Below are 24697 nucleotides of genomic sequence, written 5' to 3'. Positions count from 1 at the left end.
TCCAAGTTGAATTCACTATGTAGTCTCAGGGTGGCCTTGAACTCATGGCAATCCTCCTACCTCTGCCTTCCTAGTGCTGGGATTAAAGACGTGCCCCACCACGCCATGCAATAATAATTTATTTTAAAGTACTAAGAATGTACAACTATCCACTGTAATCCTATGGTGGGACTCAATTTTGCAACTAGTCTATATAGCCCCATTTTCAGTAACACATTGTGGAGATTTTTCAAAACAAACCAGACTGCAGTTCCAAGCACAGCCTCTGGGCGCCGCTGTCGGCCAGTGCAGAGCGGGCGCCTACGCCTCGGGTCCATCAGCGCCTTGCCTAGAATTTCCTGCGCAGAAACCAATCCACACCAAAGGGAACCGTCTCACCCTCAGACACTAACGCACGGATTCCCGACCCCGAGACTGGAGTCCTCTAACCCAGGGCCGGATGCATTTCCACCTCTGTAGACTGCATTTTCTCCAGCTGTGAGGTCCGGAGACTGAGGACCGGGGCGCCCGAGCCATGGGAGGGAGCTGCGCGCGGAGGCCCGGCGCCGGCCGCCCGCAGGTACTGCTCCCCTTGCTGCTGCCTTTGTTGTGCCCCGCGCTCGCCGAGCCGGTCCGCTACTCCATCCCCGAGGAGCTGCCCAGGGGCGCGGTGGTGGGGAAGCTCGCCCGCGATCTCGGCCTCAGCGTCGCGGACGTGTCGGCGCGGAAGTTGCGAGTGAGCGCGGAGAAGCTGCACTTCGGCGTGGACGCCGAGAGCGGGGACTTGCTGGTGATGGACCGCGTAGACCGCGAGCAGATATGCAAAGACAGAAGGACGTGTGAGCTGCAGCTGGAAGCCGTGGTGGAAAACCCTTTAAATATCTTTCATGTCATTGTGCTGGTTGAGGATATCAATGACCACGCTCCTCAATTCGAAAAGAAAGACATACATTTAGAAATTGTTGAGTCCGTGTCTGCTGGTGCACGAGTTTCCCTGGACCCTGCCTCTGACTCTGACATAGATCTGAACTCAATTAAAGATTATCAGTTAAGTCCTAACCCTTATTTCTCACTAATAGTTAGAGTTAATTCTGACGGTGTCAAAGTTCCAGAATTATCTCTGGATAAGGTCCTAGACAGGGAAGCACAGAAATCTCATCGCTTGATTTTGACTGCCTTGGACGGAGGGGACCCGCCACGAAGTGCCACCACTCAAATAGAAATCTCTGTAAAGGACACCAATGACAACCCGCCGGTGTTCAGCGAAGAGGAATATAGAATCAGTATTAGCGAAAATCTGCCTCCAGGGTCCCCCGTGTTGGAAGTCACAGCCACTGATAAGGATGAGGGAATCAATGCGGAGATAAAGTATTACTTTCGGAGCACTGCCCAGAGCACAAGACACATGTTCTCGCTGGATGAGAAAACAGGTATGATTAGGAATAACCAGTCCTTGGATTTTGAAGATGTAGAACGATACACCATGGAGGTGGAAGCAAGGGATGGAGGTGGTCTCTCAGGACAATGTAAAGTGGTCATAGAAATCCTAGATGAAAATGACAACAGTCCAGAAATAACCATCGCTTCTCTTTCTGATCATATATTGGAGGATTCCCCTCCAGGAATGGTGGTTGCCCTCTTCAAAACACGGGACCGAGATTACGGAGTCAACGGAGAAGTCAACTGTGACATAGAAAGAGGCGTTCCTTTCAAGATCTATGCTGCTTCCAATAACTACTACAAGTTGGTGACAGATACTGCCCTAGACCGCGAACGGAAGCCAGAGTACAACGTCACCATCACCGCCACGGACAGGGGTAAGCCGCCTCTGTCCTCCAGCACAGTCATCACCCTGCACATCAGCGACGTCAACGACAACGCTCCAGTTTTCCATCAGGCCTCCTACGTGGTGCACGTGCCTGAGAACAACCCGCCTGGAGCCTCCATCGCTCAAGTGAGCGCCTCTGACCCGGACTTGGGACCCAACGGGCAGGTGGTCTACTCCATCATAGGCAGCGACCTGGAGCCCAGGATGCTGTCGTCCTACGTGTCCGTGAACCCCGACAGCGGGGCGGTGTTCGCGCAGCGCGCCTTCGACCACGAGCAGCTGCGCTCCTTCGAGCTGACGCTGCGGGCGCGGGACCAGGGCTCGCCCGCGCTCAGCGCCAACGTGAGCCTGCGCGTGCTGGTGGGCGACCGCAACGACAACGCCCCGCGGGTGCTGTACCCCGCGCTGGGGCCCGATGGCTCCGCGCTCTTCGACACGGTGCCGCGCGCCGCCGAGCCTGGCTACCTGGTCACCAAGGTGGTGGCGGTGGACGCCGACTCGGGACACAACGCCTGGCTGTCCTACCACGTGCTGCAGGCCAGCGACCCCGGGCTCTTCAGCCTGGGGCTGCGCACCGGCGAGGTCCGCACAGCGCGCGCCTTGGGCGACAAGGACGCGGCCCGCCAGCGCCTCTTGGTCGCGGTGCGCGATGGTGGACAGCCGGCCCTCTCGGCCACCGCCACGCTGCTGCTCGTCTTCGCCGACAGCCTGCAGGAGGCACTGCCCGACCTCAGTGACCATCCTGTGTCCCCTGACCCGCAGGAGGAGCTGCAGTTCTACCTGGTGGTGGCCTTGGCCTTGATCTCAGTGCTCTTCCTCCTGGCTGTGATTCTGGCCATTGCCCTGCGCCTGCGCCACTCCACTTCCGGTGCCTGGGGCTGCTTGCAGTCTGGTTTCAGTTCTAAGACCCCACCGGGGGTTTCTCTCAACTACAGTGAGGGCACTCTGCCTTATTCCTACAATTTGTGCGTCGGGCAAACGGGAAAGACAGAGTTAAATTTCCTACAATGTAGTGCACCCTTGCATTCTGGCCAAGACATAGTTTATAGTAGCTCTCCAGGGGCCTTAGTTCCACTTCACAGTGGGGATGACTTGCTGTCGCATCCTGAGACTCTAACACCGGTAAGTTTTATTTTCTTTTCTCTAATATCTGTGGTTTCTCAAATTTATGTTTTACTACTTCATTTTCACTTCTAGGAACATATTTGATTGAAATTCATAGCTGATTTTGTCCCCTAAAGATAATGTGGGAGGGGAGATTAGCATTGTGGTGTGCATGTGTGGTGTGTGCATGTACCTGTGTGTGGAAATGCATGTGCCAGGTGCACAGTATTGTGGAGGCGACAGCGGAAAGCGTTTTTACTCCTTGAGCCGCCTCTGCGACTCCTCAATGTTGACTTATAATAATATTAAAAAACATTTTTATAGCTGGACATGGTGGCATATCCCTTTAATCCCAGTACTTGAGAGGTAAAGGTAGGAGGATCACTAAGACAGGTTCAAGCCAGCCTGAGACTACATAGTAAATCCCAGGTCAGCCTGAGATATTTCGAGACCCTACCTCAAGAAGCAAAACATATATTTTTATTTATTTGCAATCAGAGCGAAGGGAGGCAGAGATAGAAAGAATGGGCACAATGGGGTTTTCAGTTGCTGCAAGTGAACTCCAGGTGCATGCACCACTTTGTGCATCTGGTTTTATGTGGGTCCTGGAGAACTGAACTGGGGTCGTTAGGCTTTGCAGACAAATGTCTTAGCCACTGAGCCATCAATCTCTCCAGCCCTCCACTACATTTTTGAGACTCGTTTTGCTCATATATTATTTTTTGAAAAAGGTAACCAAATTGGAGATCTATTGTAAAGGTCTGATTAGAATTGTCAGAAGAATAGGCCCCCAAAATAGATTTTCATAGTTTCTGGGTCATGATGAAGAGGTGCTTAGGTCCATTGCAATTTATCAGTCTGTGGTAGTTTTTAGAAGAATGAATACATATGAGTACAAAAAACAGATCTAATTGGCAAATAAAAGCAATAGTCTTGACCTCTAACCAAATAAATTAATAAATGAGTAAGCTAACTATTCAAATTTTCTAATAAATGAATTTTCTGCATCTAGTTCATGTTTTTTTTTTTTTTTTTTCGAGGTAGGGTCTCACTCTAGCCCAGGCTGACCTGGAATTCACTATTGAGTCTCAGGGTGGCCTTGAACTCATGGCAATCCTCCTACCTCTGCCTCCCGAGTGCTGGGATTAAAGGCGTGCACCACCACGCCCGGCTAGTTCATGTTTTTTTAAAAAATGTTTATTTACTTGAAAGAGAGAGGTTGGGCCTGAGAGAGTATGGATGCACCAGGCTTCTTGTCACTGTAAATGAACTCTGGATGTATGCATCACTTTTGTTTGTTTGTTTGTTTTCCGAGGTAGGGTCTCACTGTAGCTCAGACTGACTGGGAATTCACTATGTAGTCTCAGGGTCACCTGAAACTCTTGGTGAACCCCCTGCCTCTACCTCTGCTGGGCTTAAAGGTGTGTGCCAGCATGCTCCACTCTCAGGCATCACTTTGTACATCTGGCTTTACATGGGTACTGGAGAATGGAAACTGGACTTGCAGGTTTTGCATGCAGGTTCCTTCAGTCAGCGAGCCATCAATAGCCCAAGTCCTGGTTCATATTTTAATACTTATAATATTCAAGTTTGCATTAAATATCAAGACAAATGCTCATTTCCAAGAAGAGTAATTGCAAATAACTTCTGGTGCCTCTCTTCATTTATTTTTTGTTGTTGTTGTTGTTCTTCTTCCATCTACAAGCATTTGTGAAGGCATTTGAGATAGTTAGCCAGTCGATGTGCAAACTCTGAAATTATTTGCAGTCTATGGCCATACTACCCTGAATGCTCTCAATCCTATCTGAAATTATGTACAAAGTTACAGATATTTTCCTTGGGCAATGACTCAAACCTTCATTCCAAGGTTTTATGAATCCCCAGAAGTTAATACTAACTAACCTAGCTAGATTTTTCTCTTCTACTTCTGGCCCTTCTGACTTTCTTCTGTTTATTCTCCTTGTCTTTTCTCAGAGTTCAAATGGCACTCTTTCTTAGTCTCTTTTCCTCTACAGAGCAAGATAAAGAAATTTCCAAGAATGCATATGAAACTTTAGTCCCTTTTTGTTTTTATTCTCTCAGTGTGATTTAAGAGCTCTAAAATATAAAGATAAAATCTTTGGCTGGGCATGGTGGTACCTTCCTGCAATTCCAGCACTCGGGAGGTGAGATCCTGTTTTTCAAAAAGGTAAAATAGAATCTTTGAAGAGCTTGTAATTGGGGCCATTGTGACAGAAGCACCTTTGAATTTATGTTTTCTGTGTGAAAGTAGGAAACATGTTAAACCTTCACGTTTGAGGGGAGGAGTGCTGCTGGCTTGTTGATGGGCAAGCACAAAGATGGGTGACTGCCTTCTTTGGACTTCCATACAAACTGAATCAAAGAGGACAATGGGCATCAGCGCTCTGAAAGGGCATAATTTTTTTAATTCTACATCAGGGTTAGGGATCTAATAGTACAGTGGTAGAGCACTTACTTGTCTAGCATGGTTTGATCCCCAACATCAGAAAACCTTCTCATTAGTATGTCTTTTTTTTTTTTATGCCTGAAGTGCTTGCATATATTTCTCTTCCCATTACAACTCATTTTAATAGGCAATTGTACTACATGTTCCTTTTAATTTCTAATAACATTCTCAATTCATTCCAATAAGTCAAATTAGATTCTCAATAACATAAATCTTTATAAGACAAAATGCATTTTTAAAAAACTCATTAGGGCTCAATAAAACTATTTTAGTATAGAATATTTGGGTACAATCTCACACAATCATAAGTTAAACAAATAAATCAAATTAAAATCTAAAGTAAAAAACTTTTAAAGTGAAATATCTCATTAGAAGTATAATGTGGTCTTTGTCTGAATGTATTCCAAATATAGTTGGACCATTTAAATCATAATCTTAAGTTTTAAGACTTTTCTAAGAAGTTGGTAGAATCTCATAGGACATAAAATAAGCATTATTTGTGTATAAAGTGAGTATATTCCTGTTGGAAAATGCGTTGCATATATATCCAAACATAATTTAACATATTATAATAGTTTCAGTTTGTTTTCTTATTCCCAGTAAGAAAGCTACAGATAATGACTGATTAGTGGGAAAGGGTGTAGTTCAGTGGTAGAACACTCATCCAGTATCAGTGAACCCCTGTTTTCACTACGCATCCCACAAAGAAAAAAAAAGAAAAAGAAGAAGCATAGAAAGCCAAAGGCTTAATAATGTACATTAAAATCATTGAAGGGAGATAAAGTTGCATTTGCTGTCACTGGGGTGGGTGCAGTTACTTCACAGGACTCTGGGCGCCGCTGTTTACCCACGAGGAGCAAAGCGCCGCCAGAGCTCAGTTCAGATTCTAGGAGCTCCAACTGCACAAAGCCCTCAGTTCCTACAAACTGGCTCCTAAGCTGCAACGTTCCCTGGAATTTTAAGGTGCTCGCTCTACCGAAGATTCTCGCAGCCACGGGAAAGAAGGAAAAGAACCGTTTAAAACATACAGCGGGTCCAAGGAGGACTTTGAGAAAATTCCGTGACCACAAAACAATGGCGGCTCAAAGGCATCTTCCCGGGCGCGCGGAACTGGTCCTCCTGGGCCTTTTCCTGTGGCTGCCCTGCGAGTGCGGAGCCCGGCACGTCCGCTACTCCGTCCCGGAGGAGCTAGACAAAGGATCTTTCGTGGGGAACATCTCCAAGGACCTGGGGCTGCAGCCCCGCGAGCTGGCGGAGCGCGGAGTCCGCATCGTCTCCAGAGGTAGGTCGCAGCTTTTCTCTCTGAGCCCGCGGAGCGGCGCCCTGGTGACCGCGGGCAGGATCGACCGCGAGGAGCTCTGCGCCCAGAGCGCGCGGTGTCTCGTGACTTTCAACATCCTCGTGGAGGATAGGGTGAAACTTTTCGGGGTAGAAATAGAGGTTACTGATGTTAATGATAATGCACCAACATTCCAAGCAGAAAATCTAGACGTGAAAATTAATGAAAACGTCGCTCCAGGAATGCGTTTTCCTCTTCGGGAAGCTATTGATCCAGATGTGGGCGCGAACTCTCTACAGAGCTACCAGCTCAGCCCCAATAAGCACTTCTCCCTAGGAATTCAGAGCCGTGCCAATGGCATCAAGTACCCGGAGCTGGTGCTGGAGCGCGCCCTAGATCGCGAGGAAGAGGCGGTTCACCGCCTGGTCCTCACCGCCACTGATGGGGGTGACCCTCCCCGATCTGGCACTGTCCTTGTCACTGTGACTGTCTTCGATGCAAATGACAATGCACCAGTCTTCACCTTGCCTGAATATCGAGTGAAAGTTCCAGAGAATTTACCTGCGGGCACGCAACTGCTACAGGTTACTGCCACCGACAAGGACGAAGGACCCAATGGAGAAGTGACGTATTCGTTCCAAAAATTACCTGACACACAGTTGTTGAAATTCCAACTAAACAAAAACACCGGGGAAATAAAACTATCTGAAAGTCTAGACTATGAAGAAATGGGTTTTTATGAAATAGAAATACAAGCAGAAGATGGAGGAGCCTACCTGGCAACTGCGAAGGTGTTGATTACAGTAGAAGATGTAAATGACAACAGTCCAGAAGTGACCATCACATCCCTCTTCAGTCCAGTGACTGAAGATTCGCCTTTGGGGACTGTCATAGCCCTTTTAAACGTGCATGATTTAGACTCAGGGCAGAATGGAGAGGTAACCTGTTCCATTTCGGAGACGCTACCCTTTAAATTAGAAAAGTCCATTGACACTTACTATAGACTCGTGACACACAGAGCCCTTGACAGGGAGCAGGTGTCCTCGTACAACATCACCGTAACGGCCACCGATGGTGGAAACCCGCCTCTATCAACCAAAACTCGCTTCACTCTACAAGTGGCAGATATAAATGACAATCCACCCGCCTTCTCTCACAACTCCTACTTGACCTATGTCCCAGAGAACAACCCCAGGGGTGCCTCCATCTTCTCAGTGACCGCCTTGGATCCAGACAGCAAGCAGAATTCGCAGATCATTTACTCTCTGGTTGAAGACACCATTGAGGGTGCACCACTATCTTCCTACATATCCATCAACTCGGACACTGGCATCCTGTATGCACTCCGATCCTTTGACTATGAGCAGTTTCGTGAGTTGCAGGTGTGGGTGACAGCAAGTGATAGTGGGAGCCCTCCCCTCAGCAGCAACGTGTCACTGACCCTGTTCGTGATGGACCTGAATGACAACTCCCCAGAGATTTTGTACCCGATGCTACCCACAGATGGGTCCACCGGGGTAGAGCTAGCTCCCCGCTCTGCAGAGCCTGGATACCTGGTGACCAAGGTGGTGGCGGTGGACAAGGACTCCGGACAGAACGCCTGGCTGTCCTACCGCCTGCTCAAGGCCAGTGAGCCAGGGCTCTTCTCCGTGGGGCTGCACACAGGCGAGGTGCGCACGGCGCGGGCCCTGCTGGACCGAGATGCCCTCAAGCAGAGCCTGGTGGTGGCTGTGCAGGACCACGGCCAGCCCCCTCTCACCGCCACCGTCACGCTCACTGTGGCGATCGCCGACAGCATCCCCGACGTTCTGGCGGACTTAAGCAACCTGGAGCCTCCTTATGACTCCGAAGCCTCAGGACTCACACTGTACCTAGTGGTGGCGGTGGCGGCAGTCTCCTGCGTCTTTCTCGCGTTTGTCATCGTGTTGCTGGCGCTCAGACTTCGCCGCTGGCACAAGTCTCACCTGCTGCAGGCTTCCAGAGATGGAGTGGCAAGCGTGCCCGCCTCTCATTTTGTAGGCGTGGACGGAGTGCGCGCCTTCCTGCAGTATTCCCAGGAGGTTTCTCTAACTGCGGACTCGCGGAAGAGTCACCTGATCTTCCCGCAGCCCAACTACGCGGACACGCTCGTCAGCCAGGAGAGCTGCGAGAAAAAAGACCCTCTGTCTTTGTTAGATGATTCCAAGTGTCCTGTAGAAGATACCCCTTTGGTTCCAGTGAGTTTTAATTTTACTTTTAAACATTATTTTAATATTTTATTTACTTGAGAGAGAGAAAAAGCAGTTGGGAGAGAGAGAGATTGAGAGGGACCGGGCCTCTGGCCACTGCAAATGAACTGCAGACACATGTACCACCTTGTGTATCTGGCTTTATGTGGGTCTGGGAGTCGAACCTGGGTCCACTAAGCCATCTCTCCAGCTCTTTTTAAAACACTTAGGTTTAGTTTTACATTTAGGCTTGAATCATAGTGATGGAAATTTTGAAGTTTTTTGTTGTTGTTGTTGTTAAATCAGTCCTCAGATTCAATGACTTGCCTCTTGCTGAAATATTGAAAAGTAGAATTTGATGATTAAGGTTGACCTTTTGAAAACTTTCTGATGAAAGCCGCCTAGTTCCAACGAAGGCCTGTTGTCATAAGGTTGTTGCGGTTGACTTAGCAAAAATCTTGTATTTTATAGTGTTGTTGAGGACAACACTGGCAGGAATTTCTATAGGGAAGTGTCTTTCTGTCTTTGTTCTTAGTAGCCACCACATTCCAGCTCTTTAGACAATCAGAGCTCTTTGTTTGTTTGTTTGTTTTCTAAGGTATGGTCTCATTCTAGCTCATGCTGACCTGGAATTTACTATGTAGTCTCAGGGTGGCCTCATGGTGATCCTCCTATCTCTGCCCAACCACCCCCCCCCCCCAGTGCTGGGATTAAAAGCATGCACCACCACACCCTGTTAGAGCTCTTCTTTTGAAGATAAGACTGTCAAAAATAGGTAAATGGTCAGGAAAAAACACATATTGCCCTCATGGGAAGCACAAACCAAGCCCAGGCTCCTCTTCGTCATTCTTTCCAAGAAATTATAGTTGTCAAACTTTACCTTGTAGTGAGCATTGCAGTTAGATATAGTTCTTAAATATTTAAGCTTGTTATCAATATTCAATTAACAATTCATAATATTGTGTGCTTGGACTGTTTTCACTTGAAATCACAGCTGTTAATCCTGAGGCATTCTTTTTGCATATGATTAACTTCATACTACTATATGGAAGGTATAGCTTTTTCATTTGGTTTTCCTTTTTTAAGAATTCAAGAGTTTGTGTAAAGTTAAATCAAAGAGATTTGGAGTTCTGCTCTGTTTGTCTTTCTTTAAAATTAAACCCATCACTCACTACACACAAAAGATGAATATAGGGCTGGAGAGATGGCTTAGTGGTTAAGCACTTGCCTGTGAAACCTGAGGACCCCAGTTCGAGAGACTGGATTCCCCAGGACCCACATTAGCCAGATGCACAAGGGGTGCTCACGTCTGTAGTTCACTTACAGTGGCTGGAAGCCCTGGCGCACCCATTCTCTCTCACTCTCCCTCTTCCTCTGTCTGTCACTCTCAAATAAATAAAAAAAAATAACTCAAAAAACTTTTAGAAAGATGAATACAGATTAGGGAGGCAGATAAATTTGTGTTCCAAAGAGCGGAAGCATATGTGGCAAGGGTATTTCCTCTTTAATTTGGAGCAAGAAAAACACATCTAAAACTTTGAAAACGCTTGAATTGATACTCTGACTAAATGAAGAACGAAATATCAATTCTATATTTGAGAATGTGAACAAAGAAGTCCACAAAACTTCTAAACAAATGATCAGTGGATGTTTAATGCACACATTTAATTCATGAAGATAGTGGTGTGTTGGATTAGGTCTTCTGATTTGTTAATAGTCAACTGGATATGGTAGGTAGCATAAGATCAAGGAGTGTTCTACATTGTCTCAAAATACAACAAAGGCCAGGATTTTTTCATGTCAATCAACATTGGATTAATGACAGATTTGTGGAAGGTAAGTAACTACACTCTCTGGGGTTAAAATTACTATTCAGTCATTCAACTTCTGTTCTAAATTTCTGTCTGTGAGAATCAATGTTATTATGCATATATCTCTAATATGATTATTTAGAAAATGCAGGTCTCTGTGAAGCATTTTGTTGACATTTCAGATACAAACAAGTGTTTATAAACATAATTATTTTAAAGTTATACAGAATATTCTGGATAATTGAACAGGGCAATAGTTGTTTTCTAGTACCTAACTATGGATAGAAGGATTATTACTTTCTAAACAAATAAAGACTGGGTTTGGTGACAAAAAGGTTTCACTTATCCTCAGTACTTATAATTTCATATACAATGACACTTAAAGGAAGAAATCGCAGAGCATGGTAGTGCACACCTTTAATCCCAGCACTGGGGAGGCAGAGTTAAAAGAATTGCTGTGAGTTCTTGGCCAGTCTGAGGCTACAGTGAGTTCCAGGTCAGCTTTGACTAGAGTGAGACCCTATCTCAAAAACAAAAAACAGAGAACGAAAGATTTCCTATGGATGAGGAATTTGGATACCAGAGAGCTATGGGATACAAGACCTCTAGACCTTCACTTTATATTCCCATGTCAAAAACCTTGAAAGTACTTGTATATACTCAAATGACTGAACATGTTAACACACAAAATTTGTAGGTTATTATGAGACATATCTCATGACAAACAGAATCGGCAAGGTATAAAATTCAAATATTTTGGCTGTCAACTTGCACTTTAAAAAATTTTTAAAGGTTGCCCAAAGATCTAAAAACCAGGCTGCAGTTCCACACAGGGCGTCTGATCGCCGCTGTAGGCCAGAGCAGAACAAGCATCCGACTCCCCGAATCCCTTAGCCTGGAAGGTCCTGCGGCGAAACCAATCCACACTAAAGGAAACCCCATTATATACGACTCGGGGCTGCGCGGACAGCGCCCAGACACGCTCGAAACCGGGTCCTCCTGTCAAATGCTCTTCCACGATAGAGTGCACTTTCTCCAACTGTGAGGTCCGGAGACTGAGGACCCAGGCGCCAGAGCCATGGCAGGGAACTGCGCGCGGAGGCCCGGCGCTGGCCGTCCGCACGTATTGCTCCCCTTGCCTGTGTTCTGCCCCTACTCCATCCCGGAGGAGCTGCCCAGGGCGCGGTGGTGGGGAAGCTCGCCCGCGATCTCGGCCTCAGCGTCCGCGGGGAAGCTGCGAGTGAGCGCCGAAAGGCTGCACTTCGGTGTGGACGCCGAGAGCGGGGCCTTGCTGGAGAAGGATCACTGTAGACCGCGAGCAGATATGCAAAGACAGAAGGACGTGTGAGCTGCAGCTGGAAGCCGTGGTGGAAAGCCCTTTAAATAACTTTCATGTCATTGTGGTGGTTGAGGATATCAATGACCACGCTCCTCGATTGGATAAAGATGAAATAAACTTAGAAATAAGTGAGTCCGTCAGCCCAGGAATGGGAACAATTTTTGAGTCTGCAAAAGATCCCGCTATCAGTGTGAATTCACTGAGCAAATACTGAGTCCTGACGAGTATTTCTCGCTGGTGGTAAAGACAATCCGGAGGGTGGCAAATATCCAGAATTGGTACTGCAGAAGGCCCTCGACCGAGAAACGCAGCGCTCACCGCCTGGTGCTGACATCCTTAGACGGTGGGGACCCTCCCCAAAGCGGCAGCACTCAGATCCGAGTCCAAGTGGTGGATGCCAAAGATAACCCCCCAGTGTTCAGCCAGGAGGTATAGAGTCCGCCTTAGGGAAGATGTGCCTCCAGGTACCTCCGTCCTAAGGGTAGAGGCCACGGACCAGGACGAGGGCATCAATGAGGAGTTCACTTACTCCTTCCTGGGTGTGGCTGGCAAAGCCCAGCGCGCGTTCTGTTTGGATTCTAGCACAGGAGACATTGTGACTCGTCAGGCCTTGGATTTTGAAGAAGTAGAAAGGTACACGATGAGTGTAGAAGGACCGAGGGTCTCTCTCCTCTCGATGTAAAGTAATTATGGAAGTTCTAGATGAAAACGACAGCAGACCAGAGTCAATCATCTCTCTGATCAAATTCTGGAGGATTCCCCTTCGGGAATGGTTATTGCCCTCATCAAAACAGGGGACCAAGATTCTGGGGAAAACGCAGAAGTTACGTGTAGTTTAAGCAGAGAGAGTCCATTTAAACTTCAGTCTTCTTCTAGTAATGACTACAAGTTAGTAACAGATAGAAGCTTGGACCGAGAGTAAACCCCAGAATACAATGTCACTATCACAGCCACGGACAAAGGCAAGCCGCCCCTCTCCTCCAGCATAAACATCACTCTGCACATCTCAGACGTTAACGACAACGCACCACTTTCCAATATCCCGCCTACCTGGTTCACATACCAGAAAACAACCAGCCTGGTGCTTCTATAACGCAGATCAAAGCTTTGGATCCTGACCTGGGACACAACGGGCAGATGGTCTACTCCATCATAGACAGCAACCTGGAGCTCAGGACGCTGTCGTCCTAGGTGTCCTGAACCCCGACAGCCTGGTGGTGTTCGTGCAGCGCGCCTTCGAGCAGACTCTGCGGGCGCGGGACCAGGGCTCGCCCGCGCTCAGCGCCAACGTGAGCCTCCGCGTGCTGGTGGAAGACCGCAACGACAACGCCCCGCGGGTGCTGTACCCCCGCGCTCTTCGACACGGTGCCACGCGCCGCCGAGCCCGGCTACTTGGTCACCAAGGTGGTGGCGGTGGACGCCGACTCGGGACACAACGCCTGGCTGTCCTACCACGTGCTGCAGGCCAGCGACCCCGGGCTCTTCAGCCTGGGGCTGCGCACCGGCGAGGTCCGCACAGCGCCTCTTGGTCGCTGTGCGCGATGGTGGACAGCCGGCCCTCTCGGCCACCGCCACGCTGCTCCTCGTCTTCGCCGACAGCCTGCAGGAGGCACTGCCCGACCTCAGTGACCATCCTGTGTCCCCTGACCCGCAGGAGGAGCTGCAGTTCTACCTGGTGGTGGCCTTGGCCTTGATCTCAGTGCTCTTCCTGCTGGCTGTGATTCTGGCCATTGCCCAGCGTTTGTGACAGTCTTCCAGCTCAGCAACCAGGAGCTGCTTTGGATCAGTTCTTGCCTCCAAGTCTGGACTAGTGCTTCCCGGCAACTACAGTGAGGGAACATTGACCTATGCTTACAACTTGTGCGTTCCTGGAGATCAAGCTAATCCAGAATTTAATTTTCTCACATCTGTTGGTGATTGTCCAGCCACACAAAATATTCTCAACAAAGATAGCTCTTCAGTATTACTGGCTAGCCTTTTAACTCCTAGTGTTGAAGCAGACACGAAGACTTTTAACCAAATATTTAATATTGGGCTTTTATTGTTGTTTGTTTTTTGAGGTAGGGTCTCGCTAACCCAAGCTGACCTGGAATTCACTATGTAATCCCAAACTGGCCTCAAAGTCACAGAGATCCTCATACCTCCCCCTCCTCAGAGCTAGGATTAAAAGCCTGTGCCTCCAAACCCAACCGGCTGGGGGGTGGGGGGAAGGGAGAGAGAGAGAGGGAGTGCAAGAAGGAGGAGGAGGAAAGGTGCGCCAGGGCCTGCAACTGCTGCAAAGGAATTTCAGATGCAGGGGCCACTTTGTGTGCCTGGCTTTATGCGGGTACTGGGGAATTGAACTCCCTTCTATAGGTTTTAAAGGCAAGCGCCATTACTGCTGAACCATCTCTCCAGTCCCAATATAATGCTTTTTATACTCCAATATGCAAAATGTAGTCCAGCACTGTTATTTCAAGATTTAAGACAACATTTTGGTAGTGTTCTTAAGATAACTTGAGGTCATAAATATGGGTATTCCAGTTAATAGTGTTGTAGGGTGTGATTCTGTGGCTTAGTGGTAAAGCACTTGCTTTATATGTGGGAGACAGACCACAAGAAAAAAAAAATGCAGTGCTTAAATCCTCCTACTATGCAAACATAAACATTTTGAGGTATGAGGATGTAGCTTAGGGGTAGAGACCATACTTAGCACAGTCTGGCTTCAATTCCTAGGCATATACACACAAATACAGTATATGAACTCTCAAGCGAAATTTTTATTTAAAGTGCCTTTTGTATAAGGATACAAAATACAATTCTATTTTCAAATTTTTATTTTTATTTATTGAGAGAGAGAGTGAGTAAGTGTAAGGGGGGAGGAGGGGCAGACAATGAGGATGGGTGCCTCAGGACCTCCAGCCACTACAAAGGAACTCCAGACACATGCGCCACTTCGTGCATCTGGCTTTAAGTAGGTACTGGGGAATTGAATGGGGCAGTCAGGCTTTGAAGCAAGAGCCTTTAGCCGCTGAGCCATCTCTCCAATCCCCAATTCTGTTTTTTCAGTTCTATTTTTATTATGGTGTTTTAGGTGACAACCCTATTGCTATTCAGACTTTAAGAAGTATATCATCTTTATTATTTTATTCCTTTAAAAATCGTGCAAATTATAGTCATGCATCTTACCTGACAATTTTGTCTAAATCATGCTGTTTACACATCCACAAATATCAGGATGTCTTCAGTCCGTACAATCAGTTGGAATCAAAACTAGTCTTTGCGCTTTCATTTCCGGTAGTCATTTGAAACATTATTTAATTAAGCAAGCCCTTTTAATAATTACTCCTTCCATATGTGTTCTTGGTAAATATTTAACTTCATGTTACATAACTATTATTTGCTATTTTCGGTTTTACAAATACATACGATCCGCCAAAAGGTGAGTGTTACAATTCTGGAGCCAGAGCATCCTTTTTTTCTTAGTGTTTGCAATAATAAGATTGGGCTCTAGGCGCCGCTGTTCACCAACCAGGGAATGGGAGGCTGCGAGCTATTGAGTCCTTCTCGCGAACCTCTACCACACAAAGCCGACCAAGATGGAAACACACATCCTGACACTGGAAACAAAACCACTTTCCGTCGCTTTCTAAAGTATTGCGGGAGGCGGACAGCCTGGAACCTCGTAGACACAAAAGCGGATCCAGAAAAGAAGCCGACGCAAGACCGCAGGGAATATCGTCTCCCACGGTGCCATGGCGAATCGGCCGCCGCGCCGGGCCCGCAGCGGGCAGGTCCTGCTGTGCATGTTCCTGGGGACGCTGCGCACATTTGGGAGCGGGCAGATCCGATACTCCCTGCCAGAGGAGACAGACAAAGGTTTCTTCGTGGGGAACATCTCCAAGGACCTGGGGCTGGAGCCCCGCGAGCTGGCGGAGCGCGGAGTCCGCATCGTCTCCCGGGGAAGGACGCGGCTTTTCTCTCTGAACGCGCGAGGCGGCAGCCTGGTGACCGCGGGCAGGATCGACCGCGAGGAGCTCTGCGAGACCGTGTCCTCCTGCTTCCTAAACCTGGAGATTCTCGTGGAGGACACCTTGAAGATTTACGGAGTGGAGGTAGAAATAACAGATATTAATGATAACGCCCCCAGCTTCCAGGAAGAGCAAGTAGAGATAAAAGTGAGCGAGCATGCAACTCCCGGTTCGCGATTTCCTCTTCCTAGCGCCAGGGATCCAGATGTGGGTGTGAATTCCCTCCAAAGCTATCAGCTCAGCCCTAGTAGTTACTTTTCCTTGCAAGTGAGAAGCGGAACTGATGGGGACAAGAATCCCGAGCTAGTGCTGGAGGGAGGCCTGGACCGAGAGAAAGAGGCAGCTCACCTCCTCCTCCTCACAGCCTTGGATGGAGGAGTTCCCATCCACAAGGGCACTGTTCCCATCCGCGTGGTGGTTCTTGATGTAAATGACCATATCCCAAAGTTTACACAGTCTGTGTATAGAGTGAGTGTCCCTGAAAACCTCAACTCTGGAACTCAAGTGCTCGTGGTCAATGCAACAGACCCAGATGAGGGGACCAACGGGGAAGTGAAGTATTCGTTTCGGAAAATGAAAAGCAAGGCTTCTGAAATATTTGAGTTGAATTCTAAAAGTGGGGAAATTCTAGTACGACAACCTCTGGATTTTGAAAAGTATAAATTCTACGAGATGGAAATTCAAGGCCAAGACGGCGGAGGTCTTTTGAGCACTGCTCAGTTGTTGGTTACAGTTGTGGATGTGAATGATAATGCTCCGGAGATAACTATCACCTCTTCTACTAATTCGGTGCTGGAAAATTCTCCCTCGGGTACAGTAATTGCTCTTTTAAATGTGCAAGATCAAGATTCCGGAGAAAATGGCGAGGTCTCCTGTTTCGTTCCTAACAATGTTCCTTTCAAGCTAGAGAAGACATATGGAAATTACTACAAGTTGATAACAAACCGGGAGCTGGACAGGGAGCAGGTTGAGAGCTACAACATAACACTGACAGCCAAAGATCAGGGAAGACCGCCTTTGTCTACAGACACTCACCTCCTGCTGGAAGTGGCAGATGCCAACGATAACCCTCCGGTTTTTACACAATCCTCTTACTCTGCCTACATTCCTGAAAACAACCCCCGAGGATCTTCCATCTTTGCAGTTGCCGCCCGTGACCAGGACAGCAAAGAGAATGCCCAGGTCACTTACTTGTTGACAGAGGGCACCATCCAGGGGGCGCCTCTGTCCTCTTATGTATCTATCAACTCAGACACCGGTGTGCTCTATGCGCTGCAACCCTTCGACTATGAGCAATTCCAGATCCTGCACCTGGGGGTGACCGCTCGTGACAACGGGGACCCTCCTCTCAGCAGCAATGTTTCTCTTACCCTGTTCGTGCTGGACCAGAACGACAACACTCCTGAGATCCTGTACCCCGCCCTCCCTACAGATGGCTCCACTGGCGTGGAGCTGGCACCCCGCTCTGCAGAGCCCGGTTATTTAGTGACCAAAGTGGTGGCGGTGGACAGAGACTCCGGACAGAACGCCTGGCTGTCCTACCGTCTGCTCAAGGCCAGCGACCCAGGGCTCTTCTCGGTGGGACTGCACACAGGCGAGGTGCGCACTGCCCGGGCCATGCTGGAGAAAGATGCCCTCAAGCAGAGCCTCCTAGTGACTGTCCAGGATCACGGCCAGCCTCCCCTCTCGGCCACCATCACGCTCACGGTGGCGGTAGCTGACAGCATCCCAGACGTCCTAGCAGACTTAGTTAGTCTGGAGACTCCCGCCAGCCCCGACGAGTCAGGTCTCACGCTCTACCTGGTTGTGGCCATCGCCGCGGTCTCCTGCGTCTTCCTGGCCTTTGTCATGGTGCTGCTGGCGCTCCGGCTGCGGCGCTGGCACTCCTCGCGCCTGCTCCAGGCTGCCCGAGGATTGGCTGGAGTGCCCGCTTCGCACTTGGTGGGCGTGGACCGGGCGCGCGCCTTCCTGCAGACCTACTCTCACCAGGTCTCGCTCACCGCCGACTCGCGCACGAGTCAGCTCATCTTCCCGCAGCCCAACTACGCCGACACGCTCCTCAGCCAGGAGAGCTGTGGGAAAAGCGAGCCTCTCCTGGTCGCTGAAGAGTCAGCTGCCATTTTAGGCAAATGTGACGGGACAAATGCTCAGGTGAGATTTATTTCTCTGCCTCCCAGTTGTTGGTGTCTTGGCACAAATCTTAAGCGTATTGCTTAGCTGGTTATGTGTGACTAGTAGATTTGGGCGAGGAGGAATAATCAGTTCGATCTTATTTAGAGCAATCCTTGTGACTGCAAAATAACTTTCATCAGATTACCATCATTGTTTTTTCAGAAGGGCTTTGTGAAAGTCCGGGGTTTTTTTTGTTTGTTTTCGGTCTAGTATACTTTCTTTTGATTTCAAAGGTCCAGTTCAAGTTTCTTGGCTTGCTTTGTAGTAAGTTGAACTTAGTATTTTTTCCTATCATCATTGTCGTTGGCTATCAATGCAAACGGATTAATTCAAAAATTAATGGTTAACGAACACTTTTTACTTGTTTCAATTTCAATGTCCTTACTTGTTTTTACTTAGAATCTACCAATATTTGCTACTGGTTGGAATGTTCGAATTTAACTCTGTTCATTCAGTATCATACTCTCCATTTTCTGGCTCCCCCCTCCTTATACATGTAAGAAGTTTATTCTGAGCATGAAAACAGATCTATTTTGCTTTTTGATGGCTGCTAGTATATTTTGATCACATTGACTATTTCAACTGTGTCTCATTGTTTCATCCTATCAAAACAAACATCAACAAGGCTTTAACTAACAGATCTTTCTCTGGAGAGGAAATGTAGAACACTGCTTTCCTTACGTTCCACATGTCTACTATGAAGTCTTTAGCTTGTTCTGAAGAAGTAAAGGAATTGTTAAGATGCTGTTCATTTTGTGACTTTTGGAATGCTTTTATAGCAAAAATTATGTTGGGGTGGGGGATGACTCACTTGGTAAAGCATTTGCCACACAAGCTTGAGGACTTGCATTTGAGTCACCACAACTTCTGTAAATGCCAGGCATGATGGTGTGCCCTTGTAATCTCAGCACGTGAGAGGCAGAGACAAGTGGACCCCTTTTTGGCTAGCTAGACAAGTGGAATTAGTCACCTCTGGGTTCAATAAGAGTCCTGTCTCAATAAATAAAGTGGAGAATGATAGATACAGATACTCTTTGTCAATTTTTGGCCTTCATGTGTGCAGCCAACTTCACATAGACACATACTCACATAGACACACACACACATGTGCATGCATGTGCCAGAAAACAATATTTTGGTCCAGTGCTTTTCAAAAAGTTAGTTTCAAATCTGCTAAAGATACGGTTTTCCAATCTCTTCTTACAGGATACTTTGTGAATATAATAGATGGGAGTAGATATTTAGATTTTGTAAGAGACTAATTCAGGGGCTGGGATATAACTCAGTGGAAAGACGTGCATGTATCAGCATGTGTAAGGCCCTGGTGAGATTCCTCTGAAAAAGAGACTAGGAGCGCATACTCCTTTAGGCACCTTTTTGTTCATTTTCAACCAACTAGTGGTCACAGATTCCTTCTTTGTTTCCTTCATAAATTCATTTGTACGGCATCTAAATATACTGAGTTATTATATTCAGGAAACAGTTATTGAAGCCTTGGTAGCTATCTCATGACATGCATATTACCTGAAGCAAATCTTAGGAGGAATCACTTCCATAACCAATTCAGCTCTGTATTCTCATGTCACTTCTAAAAAATTTGTTCAAATTACTCGCACATTAATAGTCCCTTTCAAATTTATGTTTCTCATTTAAGAGTTGGCCTGAATATAATTGATTATAAGTTGAATGCCTAGTGCTTGGGCAAAGTTATTCTAATTGTAGCAAACTAAAGTCTTGTTAACAGATGTCCAACCTTGTTTTGAAGTCAAGAAAAATATTGGAGTGTTCTGAGCATCTGGGAATAATCTATGTTTCTGGGGTTCTAAACTTGGAAAAAGGACATTGCACTTGAATTGGAATTCGATTCATGAAAAGGATAAGAGGGACTTGACTAGGTACTGGAGAGTCTTCCACACTTTTAAGCACTATCTAAACTGGGAACCAAGATCTTGAAGGACAAAAGGAAAGGCTTCCTTTGAAATTGGTCATAAGCGTTATTTTGATTTGCACTTCTGCTAGTGTACAACATAATTCATTCAAATAAAAGCATAAAATGAAAGTGCCTTACACTTCATGTCATTGAATTCTTATGGCAACCTACTGGGCTATACATATTTATTGATGAAAATGTAGGAACCCTAATAATCCATTTATAAATCTCACACAAGTAACGAAGCTGATTTTATGGCAGTGACCATTTTTATTCTGAGTATGCCTTAACAGCTGACACTAATGAGAGGAGAAGAAAAAGTATCTGCACATCAGATTGGAGATAATACTTGATGTCATTTCATGGCTGTCAAATTTCCCCATATCTCTTGGGTCTCTTTTCCACGTGGTCTTTTCTTGAGAGAAGACTTTGACTGGTTCTTCGAATGTATACATTTCCCTTGATTAGAAAAAGACAGACCTTTTAATCTCTCATTACTGGTTAATGGATCTACTATAAAATCCCATCTCTAAGGATCCGAATTTGACAACACGAAAACAGACATCCAAAACTTATAAAGTGCGTTGTTTCTTCTACATCAGCCCGACATATGTCACTACATACCAAATGATGCTGTATTTGCGAATTGTGAAGCCTTCCGACTGCAGTTTTCGAAATAGACTCTGGGCGCCGCTGTTGACTAATGCGCTGCAAGAGATGGATCCCAGGATCCACTCTGGCGATAGTATTTGCACTCGCAGAAGACGGAAAGGAGCGTCGGATGTGGGGTTTCTGCTTGGCAAATCTGATTAGAGAATGGGATACTGTCACACTCGAAGCACTGAGTTTTCTCCGTGGTGGAAGTAAACACTTTTTGAAGCAATTTGTGAAGCATCTTCTCTTAACATTGGAAACTGCACTGGAGAACGCCGCGAGGATGGGACCCGGAGAGAAGCAAAGGAGCCGGACCCCGAGGCGGCAAGTACTCTTTCTCTTCCTGCTGCCTTTGTTCCGCACTGGGCTCTCGGAGCAGGTCCGTTATTCTGTTCCAGAAGAAATGGCCAGAGGCTCTGTGCTGGGGAACCTCGCTAAGGACCTGGGGCTGCACGTTCGGGATTTATTGACCCGAAAGCTCAGAGTCAGTGCAGAGAAACAGTATTTTACTGTGAACACTGAGAACGGGAACATAGTCGTAAGTGACAGAATAGATCGAGAGTCGCTCTGCCCCCAAAACCCTCAGTGTGTCCTCCCCTTAGAGATCGTGGCAGAAAATCCTCTAAACATTTTCCACATCAGTGTGGTGATACAGGATATAAATGATAATCCACCTCATTTTCCCCAAAATACTATTGTTTTGGAAATCAATGAATTTGCAAGCCCAGGCACTAGGTTTGGCCTGGAACCTGCTGTAGATGCAGATGTAGGACAGCACTCTCTCCAGAGTTACCGCCTCAGCTCGAATGAGCATTTCTCTCTGATGGTGAAGGACAAGACTGAGGGCAAGAGTGCCCCAGAACTAGTGTTGGAGAAGCCTCTAGACAGGGAGAAACAGAAGTCCCATCTCCTGGTTCTGGAAGCAGTAGACGGGGGAGATCCAGTCCTAACTGGCACTGTGCAGATTGAAATTGAGGTCACCGACGCCAATGATAACCCTCCAGTGTTCAGCCAGGATGTGTACAAAGTCAGCCTTAGAGAAAACACACCACCAGGCACCTCTGTGCTAAAGGTGGCTGCCACTGACCAGGATGAGGGTATCAATGCAGAGATCACCTACTCCTTCAAATCGCTAGGAGATGATATCAGAAATAAGTTCATGCTAGACCATCAGAGTGGGGAAATTAAATCCAAAGACCCTATTGACTTCGAGACAAGCAGGAGTTATACCATGAGCATAGAAGCCAAGGACGGTGGAGGCATGGCCACTGAATGTAAAGTTATACTAGAAATTCTAGATGAGAACGACAACGCCCCACACGTGGTTTTTACTTCGGTGTCCAGTTCCATATCTGAGGACACAGATGCTGGGACCGTGATCGCTCTGTTCAAAGCTCACGATAGAGATTCCGAAGAAAACGGGAGAGTGACATGCCTCATAAAAGAAAAAGTTCCTTTTAGAATTGAATCTTCAGCCAATAATTACTACAAGCTTGTAACGGATGGGATGCTAGACCGGGAACAGACTTCAGACTACAATGTCACCATCATCGCCACGGACAGAGGCAAGCCTCCCCTGTCCTCCAGCACAAGGATCACCCTGCACATCAGCGACGTCAACGACAACGCTCCAGTTTTCCATCAGGCCTCCTACGTGGTGCACGTGCCTGAGAACAACCCGCCTGGAGCCTCCATCGCTCAAGTGAGCGCCTCTGACCCGGACTTGGGACCCAACGGGCAGGTGGTCTACTCCATCATAGGCAGCGACCTGGAGCCCAGGATGCTGTCGTCCTACGTGTCCGTGAACCCCGACAGCGGGGCGGTGTTCGCGCAGCGCGCCTTCGACCACGAGCAGCTGCGCTCCTTCGAGCTGACGCTGCGGGCGCGGGACCAGGGCTCGCCCGCGCTCAGCGCCAACGTGAGCCTGCGTGTGCTGGTGGGCGACCGCAACGACAACGCCCCGCGGGTGCTGTACCCCGCGCTGGGGCCCGACGGCTCCGCGCTCTTCGACACGGTGCCGCGCGCCGCCGAGCCCGGCTACCTGGTCACCAAGGTGGTGGCGGTGGACGCCGACTCGGGACACAACGCCTGGCTGTCCTACCACGTGCTGCAGGCCAGCGACCCCGGGCTCTTCAGCCTGGGGCTGCGCACGGGCGAGGTCCGCACAGCGCGCGCCTTGGGCGACAAGGACGCAGCCCGCCAGCGCCTCTTGGTCGCGGTGCGCGATGGTGGACAGCCGGCCCTCTCGGCCACCGCCACGCTGCTGCTCGTCTTCGCCGACAGCCTGCAGGAGGCACTGCCCGACCTCAGTGACCATCCTGTGTCCCCTGACCCGCAGGAGGAGCTGCAGTTCTACCTAGTGGTGGCCTTGGCCTTGATCTCAGTGCTCTTCCTCCTGGCTGTGATTCTGGCCATTGCCCTGCGCCTGCGCCACTCCACTTCCGGTGCCTGGGGCTGCTTGCAGTCTGGTCTCTGTTCTAAGACCCCACCGGGGGTTTCTCTCAACTACAGTGAGGGCACTCTGCCTTATTCCTACAATCTGTGCATGGCCTCCAACTCAAAGTTTAATTTTCTCACCTTGACACCAGAAATGGCCCCGCCACAAGATCTTTCTATGGAAGCTTCCGTGGCAGTAAGTGTCACTGAGGAGAACAAGAAGATAATTTCTGAATCTGTTGCTTCTATCCACGTGAGTTTAAATTAGCATTTCCTTCCCCTTGTTTAATTTTCCTTAGTTTGCTTTTTGAAGTAGATCTTCCCCTAGCCCAGGCTGACTTGAAATTTACTATGCAGTGTGAAAGTGGCCTCAAACTTACAGTGATCCTCTTACCTCTGCCTCCTGCTGGGATTAAAGGCATGCACCACCATGCCTGGCTTTTGTTTAATCTTCAAACGAATAACTTGAAAAGAAAAATCTTAAGCACACTATATCTACAATGGCTTCTACTTTGCATATTCTCATTACTTCTGACTCCCCCTCCCCTTTGTGGACCCGTAAATTTAAGTTTTAGAGACATTCCATCCAATACAAAGCAAAGCAAACTACTTTGAAAAGTATTATGATGTTACCGCCATTTGAGGTACCATCTTGCTCTAGTCCAGGCTGACCTAGAATTCACTATGTAGTCTCAGGCTGTTCTCAAACTCACAGCAATCCTCCTACGTCTGCCTCCTACATGCTGGGACTAAAGATGCACAGTACCATTCCCAGCCTGGCTAAATATTTTAACCAACCTATATTTTCTTTTGTGGGTGTCTCTTGCAGATCAATATTTTCAGCATTTTAGACTTTTTCTTTAAATTGAGGGGGAATTAATAAGAAAAGGCTTTATAAATGGTGCATGGTGATAATTTAGTAATAATGCTCACATATATTATGAATTCTTTGACTTTCAAGACAGGGATTTTTTTGTTTTGTTTTGTTTTGTTTTGTTTTTTGGTTTTTCGAGGTAGGATTTTACTTTAGCCCACGCTAACCTGGAGCTCACTATATAGTCTCAGGGTGGCCTCAAACTCATGGTGATCCTCCTAACTCTGCCTCCCAAATGCTAGAATTAAAGGCATGCGCCACCACACCTGGCTCAGAACAGTTCTATGTATATTCTTTCTTCACAGCTACCTATATAATTCCTCTCAATTTTATGTTATGGCTACCAGGGACTGGAATATAGCTCAATTAGTTTGTTCTTAGGCCAAGGTTGAGTCCCCAGTAACTGCACCAAGAAGTCTTCTCAGAATATGGTTACTATACATATAAAAATATATGTCCAACTATCTCTTAAGAGTTTTTCCTATGTTTTGATGTACTTCTTTATGTAGCACCAACCATTCTCAGTAATTAGAATTTGGTCAGTTACCCAGAAAAAGGTAAATTTAAAATATTCTTTGGATTACTGATTTTCTTTACTAAATCTTCC

At 47.4% G+C, this 24697-nt stretch overlaps 2 protein-coding genes across 17 annotated transcripts in view; both read left to right on the top strand.

Annotated features, from left to right (window-relative positions):
- LOC101593421 (protocadherin gamma-C5) overlaps nucleotides 1-24697 on the top strand; it is a 233811-nt gene that overhangs the window by 97341 nt on the left and 111773 nt on the right. Inside the window, exon 1 of one of the 16 annotated variants that reach the window (XM_045132583.1) lies at nucleotides 348-2929. The exons of 11 other annotated variants lie outside the window; for them this stretch is intronic. In XM_045132583.1, coding sequence (XP_044988518.1) covers nucleotides 515-2929 — 2415 coding nt within the window. In that variant the 5' untranslated portion in view covers nucleotides 348-514. Of the gene's footprint in view, nucleotides 1-347; nucleotides 2930-6258; nucleotides 8874-15550; nucleotides 18176-20814; nucleotides 23470-24697 lie in introns of those variants that run through there. 4 more of the 16 variants (XM_045132578.1, XM_045132579.1, XM_045132571.1 and 1 more) reach the window with 4 other exon arrangements.
- Nucleotides 11754-13798, top strand: LOC101604494 (protocadherin gamma-B7). Its single transcript, XM_004673214.3, is given in 14 exon segments — nucleotides 11754-11847; nucleotides 11850-11898; nucleotides 11900-11981; nucleotides 11983-12223; nucleotides 12226-12252; nucleotides 12255-12324; nucleotides 12326-12442; nucleotides 12444-12662; nucleotides 12664-12746; nucleotides 12749-13042; nucleotides 13045-13209; nucleotides 13212-13362; nucleotides 13364-13528; nucleotides 13530-13798. Coding segments are annotated over 14 exon segments (1989 nt in total). The 3' UTR covers nucleotides 13762-13798.

The sequence above is a fragment of the Jaculus jaculus genome, chromosome 13 (genome assembly GCF_020740685.1).
Source record: "Jaculus jaculus isolate mJacJac1 chromosome 13, mJacJac1.mat.Y.cur, whole genome shotgun sequence".
NCBI classification, from domain to species: Eukaryota; Metazoa; Chordata; class Mammalia; order Rodentia; family Dipodidae; genus Jaculus; species Jaculus jaculus.
This window is presented reverse-complemented; position numbering and strand designations above follow the sequence as displayed.